Consider the following 26,308-nt stretch of genomic DNA (forward strand, 5'->3'; position numbering starts at 1 on the left):
TAAACATTCTTATATCTTTTAGGATTAATTCAGGGTTGGAACACGCAGATGTCTGTTATACGTCATTAATTTCAAGTAAGCACATTTAAAACATAATATAAAAACATATATCTTTAATTTCATAACAAAATTTTTAAATTTATACAGGATACATCTATGGGATGATTGTGTTCGAAGATTCTGATTTGTATGCAGTTATTAGCTATTTTAGGGCTACATCTTTTTTCTTGTTCAAGATAAATTACATTTATGTCCAAGAATCAATAAAACAGAAATTTTCATGGATCCTAGAAAAGTATTTTCAAGATCTTTATACATCCTGGAATTTGCCCATTTTCACGTTTCATACAAAGAAAGAATTAATTTACATTCCCTCATATATTTTAAATCTGGAGTCAGTCAATATGGTGTCTATATGGTCAGAAGATATTACAGCTGCAAAAGAATTAGCAACGTTATTACGCGTACGTATTATGTGATATAATTTAAATGCTGTAATACAATGGCCAAATTGCCAAAATCTTTATTGAAACAATTTCTGTTCTGAGAGCAGAGAGATATTACATTCATAAATACGCACTTCGAATTTTGCTCCGATATCACGTTTTCTTGGAAAAAGCTCGTTTCTCCTTTCAATTGGTTTCAAGAGCTTATCCGGGCCGATTTAAAAGATGAAGATAAAATAAATAAATATGTAGGTTCAGTTAACGATCTTTTTTATAACGGCGGATGGCAAAAACCTGTGAAGAATGGATATTGGATACATAATAGAAATACATATGCACACGCAACACGGTACGAATACATGCGTCTTTCTTGCCCTTCTTCTTAACTCTGCAATAATTTTTAAGAAATTTAGTAAAACTCACCTATTAAATTAATATTTAAAAACATTGTAGGGAAGATGTGATATTATGCATGGAATCAAGCGCGGAAGCATCCAAAGATTGGAGTCTCTTGCCTATGGTTTCTAGAAAAGAAATATTAAAGAATCTTGCATCTACATTAGAATGCAATGGGTATTAATTTACTAGAAAATTTTCATGTATTTTTAAAGTTTATTGTTTATACATTTGTGTGATTGTTAACACTTAGTAACACTCTTAACAAATATATTTCCCTTTTTGCTTTCTTTTTCAGCGAATTTAATTTTGCAGAAACAGTATTAAACACTATAAAATTAGGAAACGTCGTTCGCTCTAAATTAAAATGGCTGGATGAAAGATTAGAGATAATCAAGTTTCATGGATCAAAAAACATTGTTTCTATTTATCATGCAGATGAAGAAACATTGTTTAATTATCTGACATTATCTTTTATGATTGGCAATTGTGTCATTGTGCTACATAATAAAAATTCGTGTACTTTAGCACCATATTTTAACATGTTTTCAACAGCTGGGATACCTGTAGGCGTTGTAAATTTGTTGTCAAGTAGAGATATGTGTCAATATTTTAGCTCTCGACATTATGATCTACACGACGCACTCAATGATTGTACTTCTATAAATCATATTATACTCCCTCTTAAATAATTTTAGTAACAGTATTACATATGCTCCATAATATTTGTGTATAAAAGTAAATAAACATATTCATGTATTTATTTAGATATTATAACTTTAAAAAATAACAGTTCTCTTGTCATTTATTAATTATAATGTTTTAAAATAAAATTGTTTATATAATAGTGTCTCTTCATATATCCTTTAACTTAATATTATCAAAGATTATATCAAAAATAACATTTTAAAATAACATTTTAAAGACGCCAGTTTACATCCAATGAAGAAATTGTTCGCAGTATGTCAAGTTGGCAAAAATTCAATCAGAAATTGCTAACTATGTTCTCATTAACTTGTGTTTTAGTGGCGGAGTTTTCTGATATTTTATCTGACAGCAATCTGGTAGTAAATTGTCGAACGCAGAGTTTGTTCTTATCTGTTTCTGCCACAAAATTGCATCAAACTGTATAGTATGTCGAACTCTACTTAATTTCTAACATTAATTGCCCTATTTTGTCAACAAACTTTATTATACATATCGTATCCCGAAAAGAATATATATTGTCACACAGACTTACAAAATTTCAATTTTGAGTTAAACCTATAAAATATATGCTTTAAATGTTATCTACGTGCTAACAATGTCACAAGTCTACGTGCGAAATCCGCCGCACGGGGCAGAAGTGTCATTATTCTTTTAAACTGAAGAATAGTGTCATAAGTGAGTTGACAAATGAGTCACAGCCAACCTTTTCAAGAAACAATGTACGTTTTATTACAACAAAATATCGTAATTGCAATTGCGTCAACTATCTCACAATTCAAATAAAAAAAATGGAATTAAATATTTTTATCCTCTTTCCTGAAAATTAAAGATTTAAGAAGAGATTAAAGAAGAGATTAAAATTAATTTACTTTGGTAGAAATGGACATAAATGCATGATTACCAAAAATAAGGGAAATAGAAAATAGAAAAGATTTAAATACATCACTATTTCATTTAAAAAGAAATAAGAATTTTGCCTAATTGTAAGATATATTAATAGCTATTATGCTAAATTTTTCTCACATTAATTCGTATAAAATATTATTATCTGTTTCTCTTAATAAATTACGGTATAACAATTAAAATGTTTGTTGAGCAGTGCAAAAAAGCAATAATTTGGCTGGCGAAAAAAGTTGTCAGAGAACAATCGAAAAATTTTTTGAGATTGTCAAGGTTGTCATATCAGATCTGGTTCTTTGTGACCGCGCTACAAATTGTATTTTCTGCATTTAAAATAAGATAGATATATGCATGATTAGACGTCAGAAAGAAAAAGAGGAGGAATATGAAAAGTACTAGTAAGTTTAGATGAAAGAATTGTAAAGAACAAATTAGATTGGTTCGTTTTTATTCGACTGACTTTTTATCCGAGTTATATAAATTCCGAGATACCTTACCTTATACGTAAACTGGAACAAAAGAACAAAGAACATCTTCAAAATATGTAAACACCCGTTATATACTGTTTAGTTCGCGTGACATTTACCTTTTTGATCTTCATAATGTTATTAGCAACAGAGAGATTAGCAACGAAATATTATCTATAGAGCGTCTTTTGCGATATTTCCAAATCGAAGTTCGCAAGTACAGTTTCGTTTTCATCTGTTCTTATTTTCGACGTGCGACGATAGCGATCGTATACGCGTATTACTTCTTTAATATTGCTGGGAATTGATTAATAATCAGAATCAAAATGTGTGAGCGAATTAAAATTATAGAGCGATGTTATAAAGTCTTAGAATATGATATCAATAAACAGGTGAGTATGAATATGATTAACATATATAAATATGTTGAGGAATTGTGAAATATAACATTTAAGACACAGGGAACTTAATCTATATTGCTGGTAAAATGTATTGTATTATTTTTTACATATGTTGTTAGGAAGCACTAAATAAGATATCTGCTTTACACTACGAGTTGAAATTTAAGGATCCTGATAATTTGTCAGATAGGTATAAATGACTACTTAATCCTAAGATAAGAGTGATAACAAAATTTAACAGTCGTCTCTATTTAACAGTAAAAATGTAACACTTGCTTTATTATTATTTTTTTTTTACATTTTTACAGATTCTCGCAGACAGCGTCTATAATAGAAAGGAATTTATCTGTTTTCAAATCTGCTTGTGATCATGTGGATATAGTTACTACTATTCTTAACTACTTGTACACTGTTGGTGTGAAATTGATGCTTAACGGTGAGTTTGATACGTATAATGATATCTTGTTATATAACTGTAGAGAGCAATAAATATTGACAGTACTTTTTTTGCGTTTCGTCATTTTCTACATTATTTATATGTAAAATTAATAACAAAAATATACATAGAATAATGTATTAGATTGTTCAATAGAAATTCTTCTTTTACTATCTTTTTCTAGATAAATGCACTGCTGATGACCTGATTATAATATATATAATGTATATTGTATGTAAAGAACCTGAGATTCCATGCTTTTTGAAAGCGGCCCTTATGTAGTTATCTAATAAAAATATATGTATACAAATTATATCAAACTATATTATATTATTAAATTAATTATTAAATATATTATTTAATATTTTAGCAATAATTCAAAGTGGGAAAGTGTAGATCGCTATAATAGACCATTAATTTCAAGTGAGCACATTCAAAACATAATCTAAAAGCGTTTATTTAATTTCATAATAATCTTTTTAAAATTTATACAGATTGCGTCTATGAAATGATCGTGCTAGACGATTCTGACTTGCATGCAGTTATTAGTTATTTGAGGATTACACCTTCTTTCCTGTTAAAAATAAGGAAAATTTTTGTCCAAGAATCAATAAAACAGAAATTTTCATGGATCCTAAAAAAAATTTTTCAAAATTTTCATACATTCTTGGATTTGCGTATTTCTACATTTCGTACAAGGAAAGAATTACATTCCTTTCCCTTATATACTGTAAGTCCGGCGTCAATCACAATGGTATCTATATGGTCAGAAGATATTACAGCTGCAAAAGTATTAGCAAGGACATTACGCGTACGTATTACAATTTAAATGATATAATACAATTGCCAAATTGTCTAAAGCTTTGTTGAAACAATTTATGTTTTGTGAGCAGACAGATATTACATTTATAAATGCGCACTTCGAGTTTTGTCCCGATATCACGTTTTCTTGGAAATGGTTGTCTTCTATGTTCGATTTGTATAAATATTTTGTCTGGGATGATCTTAAATATGGGGATAAGATTGATCCAAACAAACATATAGGATCAGTTTACAATCTTTTTTATAACGGCGGATGGCAAAAGCCTGTAAAGAATGGATATTGGGTACATAATGGCAATACATATGCAAATGCAACAAAGTACGTGTACATACATCTTTCCTGCCCTTCTTCTTAACTCTGCAATTATTTTTAAGAATCTTAATAAAATTCACATATTATTAAATTAATATTAAAATTTGTTATAGGGAAGATATGTTGAGTTGCGTAAAATCAGCCGAAGAAGCATCCAAAAGTTGGAGTATCTTGCCTATTGTTTCTAGAAGGAAAATATTAGAGAATCTTGCAGCTACATTAGAATGCAATGGGTATTAATTTACTAAAAAATTATCATATATATTTAATGTCTTTTACTTTGTACATTTGCGTATTTGTGAACACTTAATGACATTTCTAATAAATGTATTTCCTTTTTTGCTTTCTTTTTCAGTAAATTTTTGTATAAAAATCTAGTATTTGACTTTATAAAAACATCATACAACATTATAAATACATTGAAACGTCATGATGAAAGATTAGAGATAATCAGCTTTCTTGGATCAAAAGGCGTTATTTCTATTTGCAGTCAAGATGAAATCGCATTATTTATGTATCTGACATTATCTTTAATAATTGGCAATTGTGTCATTGTGTTAGAAAATAAAAATTCGTGTTCTTTAGCATCATATTTTAACATGTTTTCAACAGCTGGGCTACCTCCAGGCGTTTTAAATTTGTTGTCAAATAGAGATATGTGTAACATTTTTACTAAAACGTATGAATTTTATGATGTAGTTAAATATTGTACTTCTATAAATCATATTATATTCCCCCTTAAATAATTTTCGTAGCGTACTACATGCTCCATAATATCAATTTATACGTGTATATAAGTAAATATTTTAGTCACATTCATGTACGTATTTATATGTTATAACTTTAAAATAACAGTTTTCTTGTCACTTATTAATGTTTGGAAATAAAATTATTTTTATAATAATATCTCATCACATATCTTTTAACTCAATATTATTAAAAATTATATCAAAATTTATACCAAAAATAACATTTTAAAAAGCCAGTATTATATGTTGAAACAATTATTCGCGGTATGTAAAATTGTTCAATCAAAATTTGCTAATTATGTTCGCAATTTTAAACTCGTGTTTTGCCGGTGAAACTTTCTAATATCACACACTTAACACAGTTAACACATTTTACTCTATATCACTGATGGATCCTTGGGGGGGAGGGGGGGGGTAAAACCCCTCCTTCCAAATAAAAAAAATCAGTTTTGTTGAATCTGTTTTAAAAAATCTTAGAAAAAATACATTAAACGTTAAAGCAAGATCACAAGTTTCACCAAGTTCTCGTTGATCCTGAAGTAAAAGCTAAGCGTGATGCTAAGAAAAATATCAAATCAAATAATTTTGCCCCCTCCTACCGACGTCAGAATCCGCTGGTGTTCTATATATATTATCTAACCAGCATTTTACATGCCATATCCTGTATCGAATCTCTGTAGTTCTTCTATCAACAAAGTTTATAGCAGACGCTTTGCATAATCTGCTCTCGATAGACATGGCTCTACCTGACGTATTCATATTTATTAATATTGTACCTATTATTTATGTTCTAATTTTATTTAATACGTTTCATACGAATCATACATTTAAGGATATCGAACTGTCAGACATAATTGAGAGTTATGACACAAATATTCAGATTTGATATACGCTTTATCAAGGATATAAATGTCCACGGACATTAATGGCGTTCGACATATTATACAAGGTTTTTTAAAAATAATAACAGTATAGCTTATTAGTCAATCGCTCATTCTTTTTATTTGGAAACGCTCATATACATTTATAAAATAAAATCCCTTACACTTTCAACTATTTTTAAAATTTATGTTAAGAATTGGATGCTTTAAACACATATTTTTTATACAGCGTGTAACACAATACATAATACTCGACAAAAAATATACCGCCGTATCTTTAAGTATGGTGTGAGCAGTACAGCAAGTACCGTAAAATTAAATGGCGATAAAAATGATGAGGTATGGAAAAATATTGAGTATGTCATATAAAACATATCTGTAGTTATAACTTCCTAAAATGTATGCTCGTTTATTCGAAGAGTTATTTTATCTTTATTTAAAAGAAATTTTTGAAATCTTGATTTTGTCAAGAAGTAACGTAGATATACTTTTCATATTTTATCTCAAGGTGTAAATGCAATATGACAATTCACTTATGTCCGTTTCTGTCAAATGCCGGTTAATTTTAATCTTAATTTAACTTACATTTTATCTTGTCCTAAGAGTTAGAAAAGGATAAATAGTAAGTTAAACCGAGATTAAAATTAATCTACTCCGATAAAAATAGACATAAATAATTACCGACAATAAAAGAGACTAAAAAATGATTTAAGAGATTTAAATACTTCACTATTTCATTTTGAAAGAAAAAGAAATTTTGCTTAAGATATATTAATAGCAACTGTGCTAAATTCTTCTCACATCAATTTGCACGAAATATAAGTATTTATTGTGTATTGCTCTTAATAAATTACGAAATAACAATTAAAATAGATACCTATTGGATTTTGTGAAGAAGCAATATTTTACTGTCGAAAAAAGTTGTCAAACGACAAATCGAGAAATTTTTTAAGAAGTGCAAGTTATATATGAGATCTGGTTCTTTGTGGCTCCGCTACATATTTGTACCTTTGTATTTAAAATAAAATAGATATATGATTAGACGTCAGAAAGAAAAAGAACAGATGAAAAGTACAAGTAGTTTAGATTAAAGAATTATAAAGAACAAGTCAGATTGCTTTGTCTTTGTTCAATTGAATTTTGATCCGAGTTACATTCCGGGATACCTTACAGCGTTTAAAATTGGGACAAAATAACATCTTTATAATATGTAAACACCCGTTACATACTGTTCAGATCGCGTGACATTTACGTATTTGATCTTCATAATGTTATTAGCAGCAGAATACGAAAATATTATTTATATGTATGGAGCGTCTTGCGCGATCACCTGCAGTTTGTTGCTCCAAATCAAAGTGTCATCTCTTCGCAAATACAATCTCTTCTTCATCTGTTCTTATTGTTACTGTGCGCAAGATAGCGATCGCATATACGTTTTTCTTTTGTAATATTGCTGGAAATTAATTAATAATCTGAATCAGAATGCATAAGCGAATTAAGACCATAAAGCGACATTATGAAGCCTTAGAGTATGAGATCAACAAGCAGGTGAATATGATTGTGACTAATTAATATATACATATAAATATGTTGAGGAATTGTGACATATAATAAGACAGAGAACTTAAAATCTATATTACTAATAAATAGTTTTGTATTATTTTTTACGCGTGTTGTGTTAGGCAGCACTAAATAAGATATCTGCTTTACACTACGAATTGAAATGTGAGGAAAATAATAATTTTTTAGATAGGTAAATATGACTACTTAACCCTAAATTGAGAGTGATGTTAAAAAATATAACAGTTGTCTCTATATATGTTGTTTTATTTTCTTTTTACATTTATAGATTCTCGCGGACAGCGTCTATAATAGAAGAGAATTTATCTGTTTTCAAATCTGCTTGTGATCATGTGGATATAATTACTACAATTCTTGACTTTTTGTACACTGTTAGTGTGAAATTGATGTTTGACAGTGAGTTCGATACATTAATAATATTCTTGTAATGTATCTGTAGCGATATATATATATCGATAATATCCTTTGTTCTCGCTTCTTCAATTTTAATATTATATTTATATTAAAAAATAATAGCAATAATATACATAAAATAATATACGTACTAGATTGTATAATAGAAATTCTTCTTTTTACTATCTCTTTTTAGATGAATGCACTTATGATGAAATTAATATAATATATATTATGTATATTGTATGTGAGGAACGAGAAATTCCATCATTTTTAAAAGCGGCCCTTATGTAATTATCCAATAAAAATACATTATATCAAACTATGTTATATAATTAAATTGTTTACTAAATATTAATTAACATTTCTTATTACGTTATAAAGGATATTATTATCCATTTTGTAAACGTTCTTATATTTTTTAGGAATAATTCGAAGTTGGAATTCGTAGATGGTTATTATAGACCATTAATTTCAAGTAAGCACATTCAAAACATATTCTAAAAGTTTTACATTTTATAGCAATATTTTTAAAATTTACACAGATTACGTCTATGAGATGATTGTATGCCAAGATTCTGACTTGTATGCAGTTATTAGCCACTTAAGGGTTACACCTTTTTTCCTGTTAAAGATATATACAATTTTTGTCCAAGAATCAATAAAACAGAAATTTTTATCGCTCCTAGAAAAGTATTTTCCAGATTTTTATACATACATGGATTTGCCTATTTCCATATTTCGTACAGAGAAGGAATTATATATGCTTCCGTCATACTTTGTCAATCTGAAGTCAATCAATATGGTGTCTATATGGTCGGAAGATATTACAGCTGCAAAAGTATTAGCAACGACATTACGCGTACGTAGTACAATTTTAATGATGTAATACAAATGCCAAATTGTCTACAGCTTTATTGAAATAATAATTCTGTTTTGAGATCAGAGAGATATTACGTTCATAAATGCACACTTCGAGTTTTTCTCCAATATCAAGCTTTCTTGGAAATGGTCGTTTTCTACTTTTAATTTGATTCCACATCTTCTCTGGAACGATTTAAAAGATGGAGATAAGATTAATCCAAACGAATATACAGGATCAGTTTATGAGCTTTTTTATAACGGCGTATGGCAGAGGCCTGTGAAGAATGAATACTGGATTCATAATAGCAATACATATGCACACGCAACAAAGTACGAATACATGCATCTTTTCTGCCTCTCTTCTTAGCTCTGCAACAATTTTTACGAAATTTAATAAAACTCACATATTAAATTAATATCTAAATTTATTATAGGGAAGATATGTTTAGATGCATAAAATTAGCCGAGGAAGCATTCAAAAATTGGAGTATTTGGCCTATTGTTTCTAGAAGGAAAATATTAGAGAATCTTGCATCTACACTAGAATGCAATGGGTATTAAATTACTAGAAAATTTTCACATATTTTTAAAGTCCTTTGTTTGTACAATTGTATGTTTGTGAACACTTAGTAACATTTTAACAAATGTATTTCTTTTATTGCTTTTTTTCAGCAAGTTTCTATTAGCAAGTACAGTAATAAATACTATAAAATTTTCAAACATTTATTGCAATAACCTAAAATGTCAGGATGAAAGATTGGAGATAATCAGCTTTCCTGGACCAAAAGGCATTGTTTCTATTTATTATAACGATGAAGTTGCATTGTTTAGTTATCTGACATTATCTTTAATAATTGGCAATTGTGTCATTGTGTTACATAATAAAAATTCGTGTACTTTAGCACCGTATTTGAACATGTTTTCAACTGTTGAGATACCGCCAGGCGTTGTAAATTTGTTGTCAAATAGAGATATATGTGACTTTCCTAGCTGTCTAAATCATGGACTATCCCACGCAGTAAATTATTGTTCTTCTAAAAATCATATTATACTCCCTCTTAAATAATTAATTTCAATAACGTATTACATGCTGTATAATATATGTTTATACATGTACAAACAAATATAAATAGACACATTCATGTATTTATTTGGATGTTATAACTTGAAAATAACACTTTTCTTGTAATTTATTAACTAATGGTTTAAATGTTTCGAAATAAAATGGTTTATATAACAGTATCTCGTCACATATCCTTTAACTCATTATTATTAAAGATTATACTAAAGATCATACTAAAAATAACGTAGTTTAAATACGCTAGTATTATATCTAAGGAGAAAATTGTTCGCAGTATATTAAATCGGCAAAAGTTCAATTAGAAATTACTTATGTTCACATTAAACTCATGTTTTTACTGGCTGAGTCTTCTGATATCTTATATATTATCTACTAGTATTCTGCCAAAATAGCCATATATGCCAAATCCTGTATCAAATCTGTAGGTTTACTTTCGACAAAATTTATAACAGATGACGCTTTGCATAATCTGCTCTCGAAAGACGCGTACTTTTGGCTCTGCCCATGATATTCATATTAATATTGTACCTAATTAGAGTAATCTCACGAAAGGCGATAGAGTGTCTTGAAAAAATATATATCAGTGCATTCTAATTAATATTTTATCGGAAAAAAATTTCGGTATAATTACTCTTCAATTTTTTAATATTAAGCCTCGGTAATCAAATCATTTTTTTTTGCTACAAAAAATAATTCAATCATCAATTATCTAAGCTATGGAAGTATAATTTGTTGAATTATTAATACATCTACGAATGTTTAAGCTAGTCAAAGGACAACATTACAATGGTATATATATTTTCAAAGCACCGTATATTTTATGCTCAAGGGCTTGAATGCAGTATTGAATAACGTCTATATAATTAGTTTTAACGCGGTGCAATACTCGTGAAACGAGTATACGTAGGATATACGATCAACTTCCGGATTTTACGTAAATTGTAAAAAATATGATAAGATTATCTCGTTCTTAGTATACCGCGCCGAATAAGCGAGCTTTACTATTTGCCCGAGCGGCATATTGAATATTCGCAGCGACCACATTGCGTCAGATCTTCCACACGTAATAAGAAAAAAAAATAAACGAAAATCTCCTCCTTTCCCTGTAGGTATGTTAAACTATATCGAACAAAAATCTGCACTGTGCACTCTCGTGAATTGAAAATTTGTCGTAATATGTAGCGGTAATAGTGAAATTCCGGAATCAGATTTCGCATTACTGCACGTTTAGGATCACGATAGTCCCGATAAATAGATGTCTGTGTCGCGTACGCGGTTACGTATGTGCTCGAGTGCGAGAATTGTGGATTAACGATGACAGCAGCTTTTAGACGTGCCACGGTATTATAGATTTACCCCTTTGTCCTTTTTATGCAAAACGAAAAATGGCAAACGTTAGAGATCGGCGAAGACTGTAACTCGAGATTGAAATCTTAATCCGCATTAGCGAATTAAAAATACCTAGCGCATTGCAATCAGATTACAAGTAAATAGAGATTCAATCTAGGAGTTCGAATTTATATATTACACGCGATATACTATATCTGAACGTGATCAGAAAGCTTTCTGCACGGAAAGAACGGATCGCGTATATAATTCTACTTAACGACAATAAATTCACTATACAATTTATTAACAATAAACAATTCAAATGGGAATTAGCGCTGGCCGTCGCTAAGATGATTAAATCTTATATGCATATTATATCCTCACGGATAATAAAATTACGAAGGCGTATTTTCAATGAAGAGAAAAAGAGAGAAAAAAAGAGGAAAGAGAACGAAGTAGACAAAAAGAAATAAATATATATATATATACACACACACACACCGATCTTGTCTATAACTTGTCTTGTCTAATATTTATAGAGTTAATATTTAGACTATTACTACTCTATCGTTGCGTCTCTGCAATGCGACGTAACGGAAAAATCAACTTGAACGACGCGACGGAGCGCGTAATATCGTATATAAGGAAGAATTACTTCTCTGCGCGAGGGTGAGACAAGACTGCTCTTCGGTTTCTCGCCGAACACGAACTCGAATTCTACCATCGAATATATAGGATATCGATTCTCCTACGCTTTCTCTTCGACGTAACGAGAACACCAAGTAATAGGAAACTCTTTAATTTGTTTCAGAGACCGGCCATTACGTTCGTTTAATTAAAATAATAGTGGCACAAACGCGATCTTGCCGACGCGACGACGGTGGTTTATTACTTTAACGGGGGAGAATACGTACCCCCTCGACCGGCAATACCGTGTATTTATGTTACGTATAAGTATGTACTTAAGTGATTTTGTTAGCGTTTGCGTTTACACCTCTCTAGATATAACGATCGAATGATGTATTGGATATACAATCTCGCTAATACTTACTTCCGGTGGAACCAACACTTGCGTGTTTGTATAGAGACCCATATACACATGTATAAAGGCCAAAAGAAGAGACAAATTATGAGAAAAAAGATAAGTATATCTATTAATTGAATTAATTTGTTGCCTAAACCTTTCATAAACCTTATATTCTTTAAACAATGTTAGAAAAATACAAGTGTACAAAATCTATAAAAAATTAAATTTCCAAATTATTCACATTTGGAAAACTTTTTCCGAAAAAAATTTAAGACAGCTTATGGCATGTTATAAAGTATTCTTTAAAATTCCGTTAAATTGCACAGATTTTCAGTATTTTTATAGATGCAAGAAGAAAATGGATAATGAACTTTTTAATTTACATTATATTTTCGGAATAATACCGTTTGATAATTTTACAACTCGAATAATTTCGTTTTTTTACTTATTCTTTTGAGTCTTATTTTTCTGTTATTTTGTAACGACTAGAGATCTTCAGCAATTTGGAAACTGGCAATGATATCGATTTTTCGAGGTGTCGAGTAATTTCTACGGCCGATTTCTAAAACTTTGAAAGCAGGCATTGAGAGTATCGGTTTAATCGCTTTCGCTACGAGCTGGACGTAAAGTTCTACAAATAGCTCAGCTGCGGAACGAACTTCATTGATACGTGATCGGAGTTTGCTCATCTGCTGCTTCACACCATAATGCATCGTATCTCTATGTTACAAATTAATAACGAATTAAACTACAGCAATTTAATGCATCATTTATATACACGTATGCTTCTTAAACCATATGGTAATTGAAGCGAACTGTCCATTTGACTATTGGAATTAACAATCCGTAGTAATAATAATTATTTTTTTATTCAAACTAATCATTGAAATGATCAACCGCGAAAATAACTATCTAAAAAAACTTCGAATACAAAAAATATTAGAAAAAAGCTTCGATATTGTAATATCAAAATATATCTTAAATAATTAAAAAAAATATTTTACAAATAAAAATATTTTCCACCGTTGAACTTGTGTACGTTAATTACTAAATTTACGAAAAAAAATGTCTTTTTCGATACAATTAACCCTTACGTTCATTTTCGCAATCTTATTGATGCAATTTAATGTAATATGCAGTAAACCAAAAATGAGTAATATATATGATGTACTTAATATATAGACACTCTCTCAACGCAGAGAGCCACTGCAGTTCGACACTGCACTATTTCGTTTTAAAAAAACATTTGTCGGAGAACCATTATAACGGCGCGTATTCAAAGGTTTAATAAATTGCAAATAATAACAAGGCGTTTTTTGTCGCGAAATGGATTTCCAAATGGCCAAGCAGCGGCCATCTGTGCCAACGGCCGCGACCCGCGTACTAGCTAACGCTGCAGCACAGCTCGAAAGCGAAACTTGCGAAACTCAATTCGAATTCGCGGACGCTAAATCGCAGAAGGAAAAACGTACTTACCAAGCTGCGGCACCGACATGTATGTCTCGCAGTCCACCAGGAACTGTCCCACCTGCACGGCGCCGAGGGCGACGACCCGCTTCGTCAGGAACTCGATGGTCTGCGGCCCGGTGCGGTTCTCGATCATCGGGTACTGCTGCAGCCTGCACCGATAGCACTATGCAAATCACTCTTTCGCTCACGTAGGATCGGACGGGCGTCGTCGATCACCGCTGATAAACCCGGCGCGGCGCGTCGCGCTGACGGCGCCGGGCACACGTGCGACATAACCTCTGCGCGTCTCCCGGCGAGACGCGACACGCATCTCTTTCTCGTACGCGGCCGATCGCGCGATAAGGAATCATGCGTATTTTTAGAGACACACGAATATTGCTACTTACACAGTGACACCCATCCTGCGAGCCGCGTCGTTGTCAGACACCGGTCGAAGAAAATGTCACGACTTTCGCGAGACGAAACCCGGACTCCGGAGTAGCCGGCGAACACTTGTCGGCTTGTCGCGTCTCGCCAAGTTGCAAACACTCGCGAACCTGGGGATAAGGAAGAAATCTTTACAAATGATACAATTTAACGTTGATTTTCCATAAAGTAGAGATTGTGAGGAAAAGAGAAGAGCACACGTACGAATAAATTTGTACCATTTACGACGAATTACGACGAATGATCCACGAGAGAAAAATACACGACCGACAACGTCTCGCGCCGATATGAATGCGTAATCGCGTATTGCTTGCGTCGCGCCGTCGCCCCGTCGCCCCGCCGGGCCACCGTGCCAGCGTAAAGTCAGGAGCCGCGATTGGCTGCTCGCGAGTCGAGCCCCCGCGTCCCAGCCAATCACGTACGAACGCTCTGAGCCGCCGGCGAGCGGCCGCGGCATACCAGACGGTTACCGTTGAATTAATTCAATTGAAGCTTTGAAACGACGTTACACCTGTAAAGTCGGTGTGTGGCCTCGCGGTTTGTTGTTTTCGTCGGTGCTCGGCGAGATGTTCTATCAACGCCTGCGAAAGTTACTCATTATCTCCGATCAACCAAACGGGTGTCTGACTAGCCGTTCATTTGACTCGCGTAGTAGTCGCCCACCCCACCAGCCCCACCTCGTACATTTCGTCGCCAGTGTCGCCACTCACTCGCCGCCATCGTAACATTCGTAACGCGGCAGACACGAGACGGACCGGCTCCCGAACGAGTGTCGTCGTGACTTATAATTGGTGAGTAATATGTATTAGCTTTGCATTTATTGTGCGCGTGTGTGTTTGCCGCGGTATTTATCGCGTAATTCGGCGCGATGATTCTTGAAAATACGTATTTCACGGTAATTATTCGGTCGAAGATGTATCGCGCGGGCATTCGCGAAAGTGACGAGCGTCGATTTTCGAGTGTCGCGGATATCGCGGATATCTAGTGGCGTCGCGACTTAATTAATTGGTGAGTAATATGTATTAGCTTCGCATTTATTGTGCGCGTGTGTGTTTACCGCGGTATTTATCGCGTAATTCGGTGCGATGATTCTAATTATTCACGGTCGAAGATGTATCGCGCGGGCATTCGCGAAAGTGACGAGCGTCGATTTTCGATCGTGTCGCGAATATCGCGGATATCTACCGAGAAGTGATACGTCTATTAATCGGAATGCGAAATAATAATCGCAGTAAAAGGCGAGCATACCGGTACTCGCTACTCGGAAGTTCGGAAAATATATAATCGCGAAGTTAAGCGCGGGACGCGCAGTGACGTCGCGTCGCTCTTGTCGTCTTATCGCGTGAAGTTGAACGCGCGGGAGACGATTCGAAGCCCCCTTTGCCATCTTGATTATACGTTCTCCTGTCGTTTCCAGAACGCGGCGGACAGGGACACGGGACGGATCGGATCCGGAACGAGTGGCGTAGCGACTTTAATTGGTGAGTATAACACATGTACTATCTTTGCATCTAATATTTATAGCAGTATCTATCGCGAAGTGTATATTGATAATGCAAATCCGTGTGTTCGCGTAAATATACACAACTGTAGTGTCTCGCGCCAAGTACGCGCGGAGCGAGACGTGTCTCTTGATCCGTTCGAATGCGTATTTCGAAAGCCTTGTTCGGCCGTCCACCCCACGATCAATCCCACGAATTAATCTAGCGATGCCGCGTCGCTCTCGCGCTAAGTTAATCGCGCGAGAAATTTTTTACCGTCATCTCAGATATATTTCGTTGCATTTTTATTTGTGAAATATATCGCTGTTAATTATCGAATATGCCATAATTTCTTCTCTTATTTCTCCGTTGTCGCAATATGAGTAAGTACGCGTCGCGTATGATTAATTATTAATTTCGAGAGTATCGTGTAAAGTTTGGCAAAGCCGCGTGATTATTGTATTCTAGTGATTACTTGTAATCGTGATGTTTAATTGTAATCAATATTTTAGAGCACTGTCTAATATATATATACATCTTTAAAAAATATTTATAAATATATATATAAATATATATGTATATTGCTTGATTACACCAATTTATAAAATATTTAATTTCGGACGAATATATATATATATATATATATATATATATGGGGAAGAGATTAAAAGAAACACATGCCTAAAATAAAAATAAGTAACTTTTGCACGCAAGTACCATTTTATTTGTAATTTCAATAAATTTTTAATAAAAGAATAACATCTTAATGAAAATGGTTTTTTTAGATATTAACTTGTATAAAATTTGATGAGAGAGAGAGAGAGAGAGAGAGAGAGAGAGAGAGAGAGAGAGAGAGAGAGAGAGAGAGAGATCTAATCCTGTTATAATTTAAACTATTATATAAATTTTAATTATTTAGAAATATTTGATGTATTAACAAGTTATATTTTATATATGGGGCATTCTTTGCCAAATCGGTCAGTCGCCGACCCTGACCCCTTTTGATTTTGCTCTTGATCTTTTTATTACAATCATGTAACTGAATTAAGTATTCCTGATTTTTTTCAAATTTTTATCTCAAGGTATATTCGAGATATAGATATTCAAAGTTTTGTAATTCATCCTCTCCGGAACATATTCAAATAACTTTACTTATATTTATCAGATCGTTAAAAAGTCATGAAATTAATCGAAAAGAAATTACATTTCCTTCCGATTAATTTCATAACCGATATTTTAACGATCCAATAAATAGAAGTAAAGTTACAGTTACAGCTATTTGAATATGTTCCGGAGAGGATGGATTTCAAAACTTTGAATATCTATATCTCGAATACGCCTTGAGATAAAAATTTGAAAAAAATCAGGGATACTTATTTCAGTTACACGATTATAATAAAAAATTAAGAAGAGTCAGGTTCGGCGACCTATATATATTTATCATGTTAATATTAATCATGTTATGAATAATTTATTAAATATATTTAAAAAATCTTAAAACATAATCTAAAATATTTTATTAATTAGACAATGTATTAAACATGCAGTACACTATATACAGTACACTATATACACTATATACAGTATATTACTTGTTTAATACATTGTCTAATAAATAAAGTATTATAGATTATATTTCAAGGTTTTTTTAAATATTTAATCAATTATTTATAACATAATTAATATCAACAAATTTATATGAAATATTACTTATTAATATATCAAATATTTCTAAATAATTAAAATTTATAATAGTTTAAATTATATCAGGATTAGATTTTTTTTCTTATCAAATTTTATGCAAGTCATATTTAAAAAAGCATTTTTATTAAGATATTATTCTTTTATTAAAAAATTTATTAAAATTACAATTAAAATGGTATACTTATTTAAATAATTAATGTATTGAAATAAAGTCTAATTGAATGACGAATAAGAAGTTTGATGCGTAAGAATTGGTCAATATCAAATCATTTATTTATATGTTTCAGAAGATAACGACGCGGAAAGTGTTGCATTGAGGGAGCTGACAACGCGAAAGGACAGTCTGAGAGGAGGAGGAGGGTTGGGAGAGGCATCGGGCGCCAGCGGAACAACTTTGCGGTAAATTATGTTTTATTTTGTATAAAAATAATTTTTTTCTGTTTATTCTCGAATTGTTTTATTTCCCCGTGATTTAGAAATAATAATTAGAAGAAAAGAAGTAATTTAATATATTGTAGAAATTTATCCTTGTAAAGATCCTTTTCGTAAAATGTTTAATTATTTAAATTAATATCTAATTGAATAATAAAAAGTTTGATGCACATAGGAATTATGTTTTAAAACATTAGGTTTTTTGAACATCATCTTAATGTGAATTTTATGTTTGTATATTACAGATTCAACGTAGCTACGTGGCAGATATAATTCCGCTGTTGCGCATCGGGTTTGGTGAGTGATGAATTAACTAATTAACATATTTATTGAGGTAACGGATGTGTGGTAACCTATAAAATATGTACCACAAAAAATGTATACCACATAAATGTACCTTAAATGTATACCACGTATCTAGATAAATTTATGCAATTTAATAATAAAATATAAGTTTATAGCATTCCATACATCTGTTGCCTTAAAATGAATCAGTTAAAACAGATTAGGATAAGTTTAATCTTGGATGTCTTTTTATTATTATATTTATATATTGATTAATTTAGGGTGTGTATACGAGAATGTATAGATACTCGTATGCACACACTGTGTATATAAAAACAGAATTTTTCGGAAAATTGAGAATACCATGAGGACAAATATTATTTATTGATAATTATATTAATTGATGATGTTATTTGGTTAATATTTAGAATCAAATAACATAATTTTTAATTATATGTATATGTACATAACATATTTTTTTACAAATATAAAAAATAAAGAAAACAAAGTAGAAGACAAATAAAAGTTTAACAATTAAAATCTTTTTAATTTGATGCTCTTATTTAAGTTTACTCATGATATTCATATGTCGGGATCAACAAATAGAAAGAATAAAATATTTATATTGTTTCATATATGCAATAAGAAAAATGAAAAAATAAAATAAAATAAAAAATAATTAAAGTAAACAATATTGTAGGTGATCATAATATTGAAAAATATTTATTACAAATATTGTATTAGAAAAGTGTAATATTGTATTATTCCTTTTCTCATCTACCTCTTTTCTATTATATTCTATTAAATATTTATCCAAGATTAAACTTTATGTAAGTTAGTGCAAGGAAGCAATACATATATGTATACATATATATATACATATATACATATATCACGTAACTTTTCATATAATTTTTGATCTCGCTTTTTTCATATAAAAGACATGCTTTCAGTTATTCATTATATTATTACTTTTTGATGCATTGACTTTAGCCTAATCTGTTGTAGCTTATTCATATGTAGTGATTGATAACTGGATTTTATACCAGTTAAAGTAGTAAAGTGACGTGAGATCCGATATCTATTTTATTATGAAATAAAAGATTTTTTAAATAATTATCTTATGTATAATAGAATCAATCAGTTTCATCTCGCTTAAAAATGATTTTGAAACAATATATTATATAAAAAGTAATCTTAATAATTTGCAAAGTACAAAGTGATTATTATTATCAATTCTAATCGTGTGTGTGTGTGGGATTTTTATTATCCTTTTCGGATCTTACGTCATTCATCTGAATTTCTCATCGTTTCATGTTTCTTGATGAGATTCAGCAATATTAAATCGTTCGAATCGATGAAAATACGTATATTATGGGCTTTAGATTTTATCAAATGGCGGATCTGTTTATTTTCAAATTAGTTTTATTGTTTATATTATAAAGTTAATATTATAAATTTCATAATCGCGATCGAATCTCTTTAAATCAAAACGCTGTCGACATATAGATTTTTTTTCAAATTCAGATTTGTTTCCAATCGGATATGTATTTTAATTACTGGATATATTTTAATACGAATAAATAACGCGTGTAAACAATAAATGCGCAATTAATTTGTATATACAATTGAGTTATTATTATTATTGTTAATTGGTTAATTCCATATTTAATTGAGTTAATTAATGTGATGGCCCCTTTGCGACGCGCGTTCGTGTTTCGCGCATCGTACATACAAAAGCGTAAAATCTTACGCTTATTGCCGGCAACAGGAGTATTTCTCCTTGTTGTCGATTTCTGGCTGTATAAAGCCAGGATATGGCCAGGTTCTACAAAAGGTGAGTCTATTCTGGCCAGAAAAAAGAAGACGAAGAGGATTTTACAAGGTAGGTTGGTGTGCACATCACCAATCAAAGTATAAAAAATACTTATATAAAGGTAAACCTATAAGGTTTTCTTACGTGCGATTGCATATAATCAGAGACGGAAAGATGCCGTCTCGAATTAAAAATCCCTAGCCCACGTAATTTAAACTTACAATAAAACTCCTAAACGGTCCTGATTTAATATTAAATTCGCGCACGATTTCGGGTAACTAATATACTAGATAAGGTATACTAGATAAAGATACGGGTAGGTAGGAATACGGATAAAAATTAGATAAAAATCGGGTAGGTATATAGGGGTGTGGTTTTCAACAATAGAAGGAAACTTAGTTAATTATAATTTTGAGAAATCTAGGTAGGGAATGAATAAGTAAGCATACAAGTAGGTAGGGATACGGGTAGGTAGGAATCGGGGGGAAGGGGGTGATTTAACAATGAAAAGAAATTTATAATTTTCTTTATAATTTAAAAAAATTCAAATTTATTTGTATAAAGATATATCTAATAATAAAAGGTTAAAAATACACTGCTCAAAAAAATTAGGGGATCACTTTTTGTCAGTAAATTTTTGCCGATTTTTAAACTGTAATTACTCAGCGAATAATTAACGTAAAAACAAGTTAAAAAAAAGGTTTTACAGGGCAAACTCTCTATTATAAGGTGCTTTTGTTCAATCACTCAGGTTCATACTCAAAGGCGTGGTCAGTTTTAAATAAGGACATATTTGAGATATTCAAACTCTTGAAACTTACAGTCTTCCACCGCCTAACAAAATAATTGGCGAACATAATCAATAATTCCATCTCAAAGTACGGACTTTGCCCTTTTAAATGAAAAAAAAAAAAAACTGTCCTACGCCGATTATTTAGCGAGATATCGCAATTTAAAATAACCCCTGTTTTTTTACGATTTTAGCACGATACCGCCGGCATTTGCGTATAACCTGATGTGCACCACGGGCATGTTGCTCAGTAAAATTTTGCACATCATGTATGTATGTGTATATGGAGTGTACATGTGTACGTGTGTACATGTAGCGGTTTTTTTTAGTAAGAAGTGTTGCCATTTTTTTGCCATAGGCACGCGCATCGCGCAATCTTGATTTCATATTGATGCATTTTTTTACATCAGGTTAAAGAGGCACTGCGTTAAATTTTGAATAAAATTTTTCAATCTGATGTAAAAAAAATGCATCAATATGAGATCAAGATTGCGCGAGGTAATACGGCAAAGAGTGACAACACTTCTTACTAAAAAAGAACCTCTACATGTACACATGTACACTCCATATACACATACATACATGATGTGCAAAATCCGATCGAGCAACCTCCCCGTGGTGCACATCAGGTTACGCAAATGCTGACGATATCGTGCTGAAATCATAAAAAAACAGGGATTACTTTAAATTGCGATATCTTGCTAAATAATCGGCGTAGGACAAAGTTTTTTTTTTTATTTGAAAGGGCAAAGTTCGTACTTTGAGATGGTATTAATGATTATGTTCGCCAATTTTTTGTTAGGCGGTGGAAGACTACAGATTTCAAAATTTTGGATATCTCAAATACGTCCTTATTCAAAGCTGACCACGCCTTTGAGTATTAACCTGAGTGAAAATTGAACAAAAGCATCTTATAGTAGAGAGTTTGCTCTGTAAGACCTTTTTTTAAACTTTTTTAATTATTCACTGAGTAATTACAGTTTAAAAATGGGCAATTTTTACTGACAAAAAGTGAAAAGACCCTAATTTTCTTTCGCAGTGTTTTATGTACAAAACGATATATTCTGTCTGCGAAAGTTGTATAAAATTAATTGCATAAAATTGTATAAGTATAATCTACCTGAATTGTCTATATCTAATTTATGTAAACTGGATTACACGAAATCGAAGCGATTAATGTCTAGCTCTGTCGCGTTCTCTTCTACGATCTCGATCCCTTTCTCTCTCTCGTTCTCTCTCCCTCTCTCTATCGTCTCTTCTATGGCGATCTCTGTCCCTGTCCTTATCTTTGTGCGACGACGAGTGAGATTTCGGCGATTTGCTGCGTTTACGTTCTCTCCTGTCTCTATCCCTTTCCCTACTTCTCGATCTTGGCTTTTCCTTCTCGGATTTCTTCTCGGATCGGGAATGCCTCTTGTCCCTGTCTCTGTGACGGTCTCTGTCTCGTTCGTGATCATCCGGCTTCTTGCGTGGCAGTTCTTTAATTGGTGCAATCTCTTCTTCCTCTGACGATTCGATGCCATCATCCATATCGTCTTCCAATAACGATATCTTCGCTTCTGTGTAACATAAGTAAACATATAACAGAAGTTTGGCTAAATAAAAGTAATATACTCAAGAAAATATACTCAAATAACGTACCTAGTTCATTATTTTCTTCTAAAACGTGTATTTTTTGAATTCTCGGTAAAATAACGTCGCAAGACCTCTCTTCTCTGAGAAGGGTGTCGATGAATTCGTCCATGTATATGAGCTCGAATACGCCTTGCTTGTTCTGCATTCTGAGCTTTCTGCTATCGTTGAATAATGGTTCAAGGTATTTGTAACAGTCCTGGGAAGAACCAGTCAGTCTCATATACAATGCGCCCAAAGCCCAAACGTACTTATACTCCTCGTTCTTTATAAATTCGACTATGATGTCTTTCTCAGGCTGTATTTGAAGCATTTTCAATATAAGACAGAGAAATGGCGTAGGCTTCACATTGCCGCCGTATACCCCTCCAATAAATCTGAAAGAATAAATATAAGTGAGACTAGAGAAAAACTTCTCACTCATATATATGGGTACAAAATCGTAGTACCAGCAAGAACAAGGTGATTCCTCGTGCCAAAATAAGTCGAAATTGTAAAATAACGTTTTATTCTAAGCCTTAGAAAATCTATCAAGTACACTTGACATAATCAGTGACGATGTCAAGTGTACTTGATAGATTTTCAAAACCGAAGCCTATCTAAAAAACGAAGCCTCGTACAAAAAAAATTATTCTAGAAATTACCTTGTTCTCGCTTGTACTAAGATTTTACATTCATCCTGTATTTGTAGAGGTTATATTTTGCTTTTACTAACCTTAACTCCATTGCTTTGTCGACCAACAGTTCGGCGGTCAAAGCGAAACATTCTTCCTTCCAGTATTTAGAATCGTATATCCGGGATCTGATGATCTTCTCGACCAAATATTGCTGATTTGTCCCGCGAATAGACCTAGCATCTTTCACCGTGCGGTTTGCCATTTTTCGAATTCTATTCCGCTATTGTTCTGCTACCATCTACCATCTGCTACGAATTGCCAGCAGCCAGATTGTCACGAATCTTCAATCGGTAGTCACCAGAGGACGCCGATTCGCCGAAAATATACTTTGCGCGATCGATAAAACTTTGTTTCAAACTCATTTGTTGATAATACGCGCACATTTCGCAGTAATTATTTAAGAAATTTATTTTTATTAATATCTAACGTAATCAGAATTAAGATTTTATATATAGGTATTCTACATATAATTTTATACATAGAATTTTAGGAGAAAGATATTGATTTTTTATTTAAAAAAAATATAATATTGATGTCTTTGAGAACTTTCTCAAACTATTAGAAAAGACTGTTAATAAGATTATTATAATATACAAATTAAAAAATAATATATATAATTATTTTATTTTTTATTGATTTTATCGATATTATATTAGTCTTTTATTAATATAAAAAGAAATTATATATGTATAATACCTTATGTATGTATACATATAGAATTATACATATATAATTTTATACTATTTTAATTTTATATCTTACATTAAGCGTGTATTACACGCTTAACTTTATAAGCGTGATGTCATTTATAGACAAGATTTTTTACACGCTTAACTTTATAAGCGTGATGTCTTTTGCAGACAAGATTTTTTACACGCTTAACTTTATAAGCGCTTATAAAGTTAAGCGTGTAAAAAATCTTGTCTGCAAAAGACATCACGCTTATAAAGTTAAGCGTGTAAAAAATCTTGTCTATAAATGACATCACGCTTATAAAGTTAAGCGTGTAAAAAATCTCCCTCTCGTGGTGTGCCACTTTGCAGTGGTGAGAGGGCTCCCTGTATCAACGATCCACTGGGGCAGTACCTTCGGCTTTACCGAAGGGAGGGCCCGGTGGGGAGGTACAGGGTCTAAGAGCACACCGTACCCTCCTCCCAGTTCGCTGGGAGTGAAGGGTACAATGGGGTCCGGCGCTCCCGTCGCGTTGTCTGCGTAGCGACACCCCCGGCCGCGAAAGTTAGTTAGGCGTTTAAGTAATCGCGTCGCGTCGTGTCTGCTTAGCGACACCCACGGGCCGCGAAAGTTAGTTAGCCGTTTAAGTAATCGCGTCGCGTCGTGTCTGCTTAGCGACACCCACGGGCCGCGAAAGTTAGTTAGCCGTTTAAGTAATCGCGTCGCGTCGTGTCTGCTTAGCGACACCCACGGGCCGCGAAAGTTAGTTAGCCGTTTAAGTAATCGCGTCGCGTCGTGTCTGCTTAGCGACACCCACGGGCCGCGAAAGTTAGTTAGCCGTTTAAGTAATCGCGTCGCGTCGTGTCTGCTTAGCGACACCCACGGGCCGCGAAAGTTAGTTAGCCGTTTAAGCAATCGCGTCGCGTCGTGTCTGCTTAGCGACACCCACGGGCCGCGAAAGTTAGTTAGCCGTTTAAGCAATCGCGTCGCGTCGTGTCTGCTTAGCGACACCCACGGGCCGCGAAAGTTAGTTAGCCGTTTAAGCAATCGCGTCGCGTCGTGTCTGCTTAGCGACACCCACGGGCCGCGAAAGTTAGTTAGCCGTTTAAGCAATCGCGTCGCGTCGTGTCTGCTTAGCGACACCCACGGGCCGCGAAAGTTAGTTAGCCGTTTAAGCAATCGCGTCGCGTCGTGTCTGCTTAGCGACACCCACGGGCCGCGAAAGTTAGTTAGCCGTTTAAGCAATCGCGTCGCGTCGTGTCTGCTTAGCGACACCCACGGGCCGCGAAAGTTAGTTAGCCGTTTAAGCAATCGCGTCGCGTCGTGTCTGCTTAGCGACACCCACGGGCCGCGAAAGTTAGTTAGCCGTTTAAGCAATCGCGTCGCGTCGTGTCTGCTTAGCGACACCCACGGGCCGCGAAAGTTAGTTAGCCGTTTAAGCAATCGCGTCGCGTCGTGTCTGCTTAGCGACACCCACGGGCCGCGAAAGTTAGTTAGCCGTTTAAGCAATCGCGTCGCGTCGTGTCTGCTTAGCGACACCCACGGGCCGCGAAAGTTAGTTAGCCGTTTAAGCAATCGCGTCGCGTCGTGTCTGCTTAGCGACACCCACGGGCCGCGAAAGTTAGTTAGCCGTTTAAGCAATCGCGTCGCGTCGTGTCTGCTTAGCGACACCCACGGGCCGCGAAAGTTAGTTAGCCGTTTAAGCAATCGCGTCGCGTCGTGTCTGCTTAGCGACACCCACGGGCCGCGAAAGTTAGTTAGCCGTTTAAGCAATCGCGTCGCGTCGTGTCTGCTTAGCGACACCCACGGGCCGCGAAAGTTAGTTAGCCGTTTAAGTAATCGCGTCGCGTCGTGTCTGCTTAGCGACACCCACGGGCCGCGAAAGTTAGTTAGCCGTTTAAGTAATCGCGTCGCGTCGTGTCTGCTTAGCGACACCCACGGGCCGCGAAAGTTAGTTAGCCGTTTAAGTAATCGCGTCGCGTCGTGTCTGCTTAGCGACACCCACGGGCCGCGAAAGTTAGTTAGCCGTTTAAGTAATCGCGTCGCGTCGTGTCTGCTTAGCGACACCCACGGGCCGCGAAAGTTAGTTAGCCGTTTAAGTAATCGCGTCGCGTCGTGTCTGCTTAGCG

General features: G+C 33.5%; 2 protein-coding genes and 3 long non-coding RNA genes across 14 annotated transcripts in view; 3 read left to right on the forward strand and 2 right to left on the reverse strand.

The window, feature by feature from the left end:
• LOC139771624 (mediator of RNA polymerase II transcription subunit 20-like) overlaps positions 1–15,004 on the reverse strand; it is a 67,011-nt gene extending 52,007 nt beyond the window's left edge. The window contains exons 1-5 of one of the 8 annotated variants that reach the window (XM_071704555.1): positions 14,895–15,004; positions 14,651–14,800; positions 14,271–14,413; positions 870–970; positions 99–740 (exon numbers count right to left, since the gene is read on the reverse strand). In XM_071704555.1, the coding sequence (XP_071560656.1) occupies positions 885–970; positions 14,271–14,413; positions 14,651–14,664 (243 nt within the window). In that variant the 5' untranslated portion in view covers positions 14,665–14,800; positions 14,895–15,004 and the 3' untranslated portion in view covers positions 99–740; positions 870–884. Of the gene's footprint in view, positions 1–98; positions 971–2,945; positions 2,960–6,614; positions 7,973–8,325; positions 9,727–10,140; positions 13,515–14,270; positions 14,414–14,650; positions 14,801–14,894 lie in introns of those variants that run through there. The other 7 variants (XR_011717931.1, XM_071704554.1, XR_011717934.1 and 4 more) reach the window with 7 other exon arrangements.
• LOC139771625 (uncharacterized) lies at positions 2,958–5,580 on the forward strand. 3 transcript variants are annotated; one of them, XR_011717936.1, is made up of 4 exons: positions 2,958–4,565; positions 4,648–4,895; positions 5,003–5,122; positions 5,245–5,580. It is a non-coding gene; the product is annotated as an uncharacterized lncRNA (long non-coding RNA). The 3 variants fall into 3 exon arrangements; XR_011717937.1 differs by having other exon boundaries at positions 2,958–3,754; positions 3,939–4,565; positions 5,003–5,580; XR_011717935.1 differs by having other exon boundaries at positions 5,003–5,580.
• On the forward strand, positions 7,972–8,815 carry LOC139771626 (uncharacterized). Its single transcript, XR_011717938.1, has 2 exons — positions 7,972–8,496; positions 8,690–8,815. It is a non-coding gene; the product is annotated as an uncharacterized lncRNA (long non-coding RNA).
• A 336-nt stretch (positions 15,005–15,340) lies between the features above and the next one.
• On the forward strand, positions 15,341–18,994 carry LOC139771628 (uncharacterized). Its single transcript, XR_011717939.1, has 3 exons — positions 15,341–15,481; positions 16,108–16,171; positions 18,163–18,994. It is a non-coding gene; the product is annotated as an uncharacterized lncRNA (long non-coding RNA).
• Positions 18,995–20,922: 1,928 nt separating this feature from the next.
• Positions 20,923–23,749, reverse strand: LOC139771627 (pre-mRNA-splicing factor 38-like). The gene is made up of 3 exons (XM_071704557.1): positions 23,546–23,749; positions 22,840–23,207; positions 20,923–22,757 (listed from the first exon to the last, which is right to left on the reverse strand). Exons 1-3 carry the CDS (start codon positions 23,707–23,709, stop codon positions 22,372–22,374), a joined length of 918 nt encoding a protein of 305 aa, XP_071560658.1. The 5' UTR covers positions 23,710–23,749; the 3' UTR covers positions 20,923–22,371.
• Positions 23,750–26,308: the final 2,559 nt, after the last annotated feature.

Source organism: Temnothorax nylanderi, unplaced genomic scaffold (assembly GCF_030848795.1).
Source record: "Temnothorax nylanderi isolate EJ_2023f unplaced genomic scaffold, tnyl_v1.0 TNYL_tig0041_pilon, whole genome shotgun sequence".
NCBI lineage: Eukaryota > Metazoa > Arthropoda > Insecta > Hymenoptera > Formicidae > Temnothorax > Temnothorax nylanderi.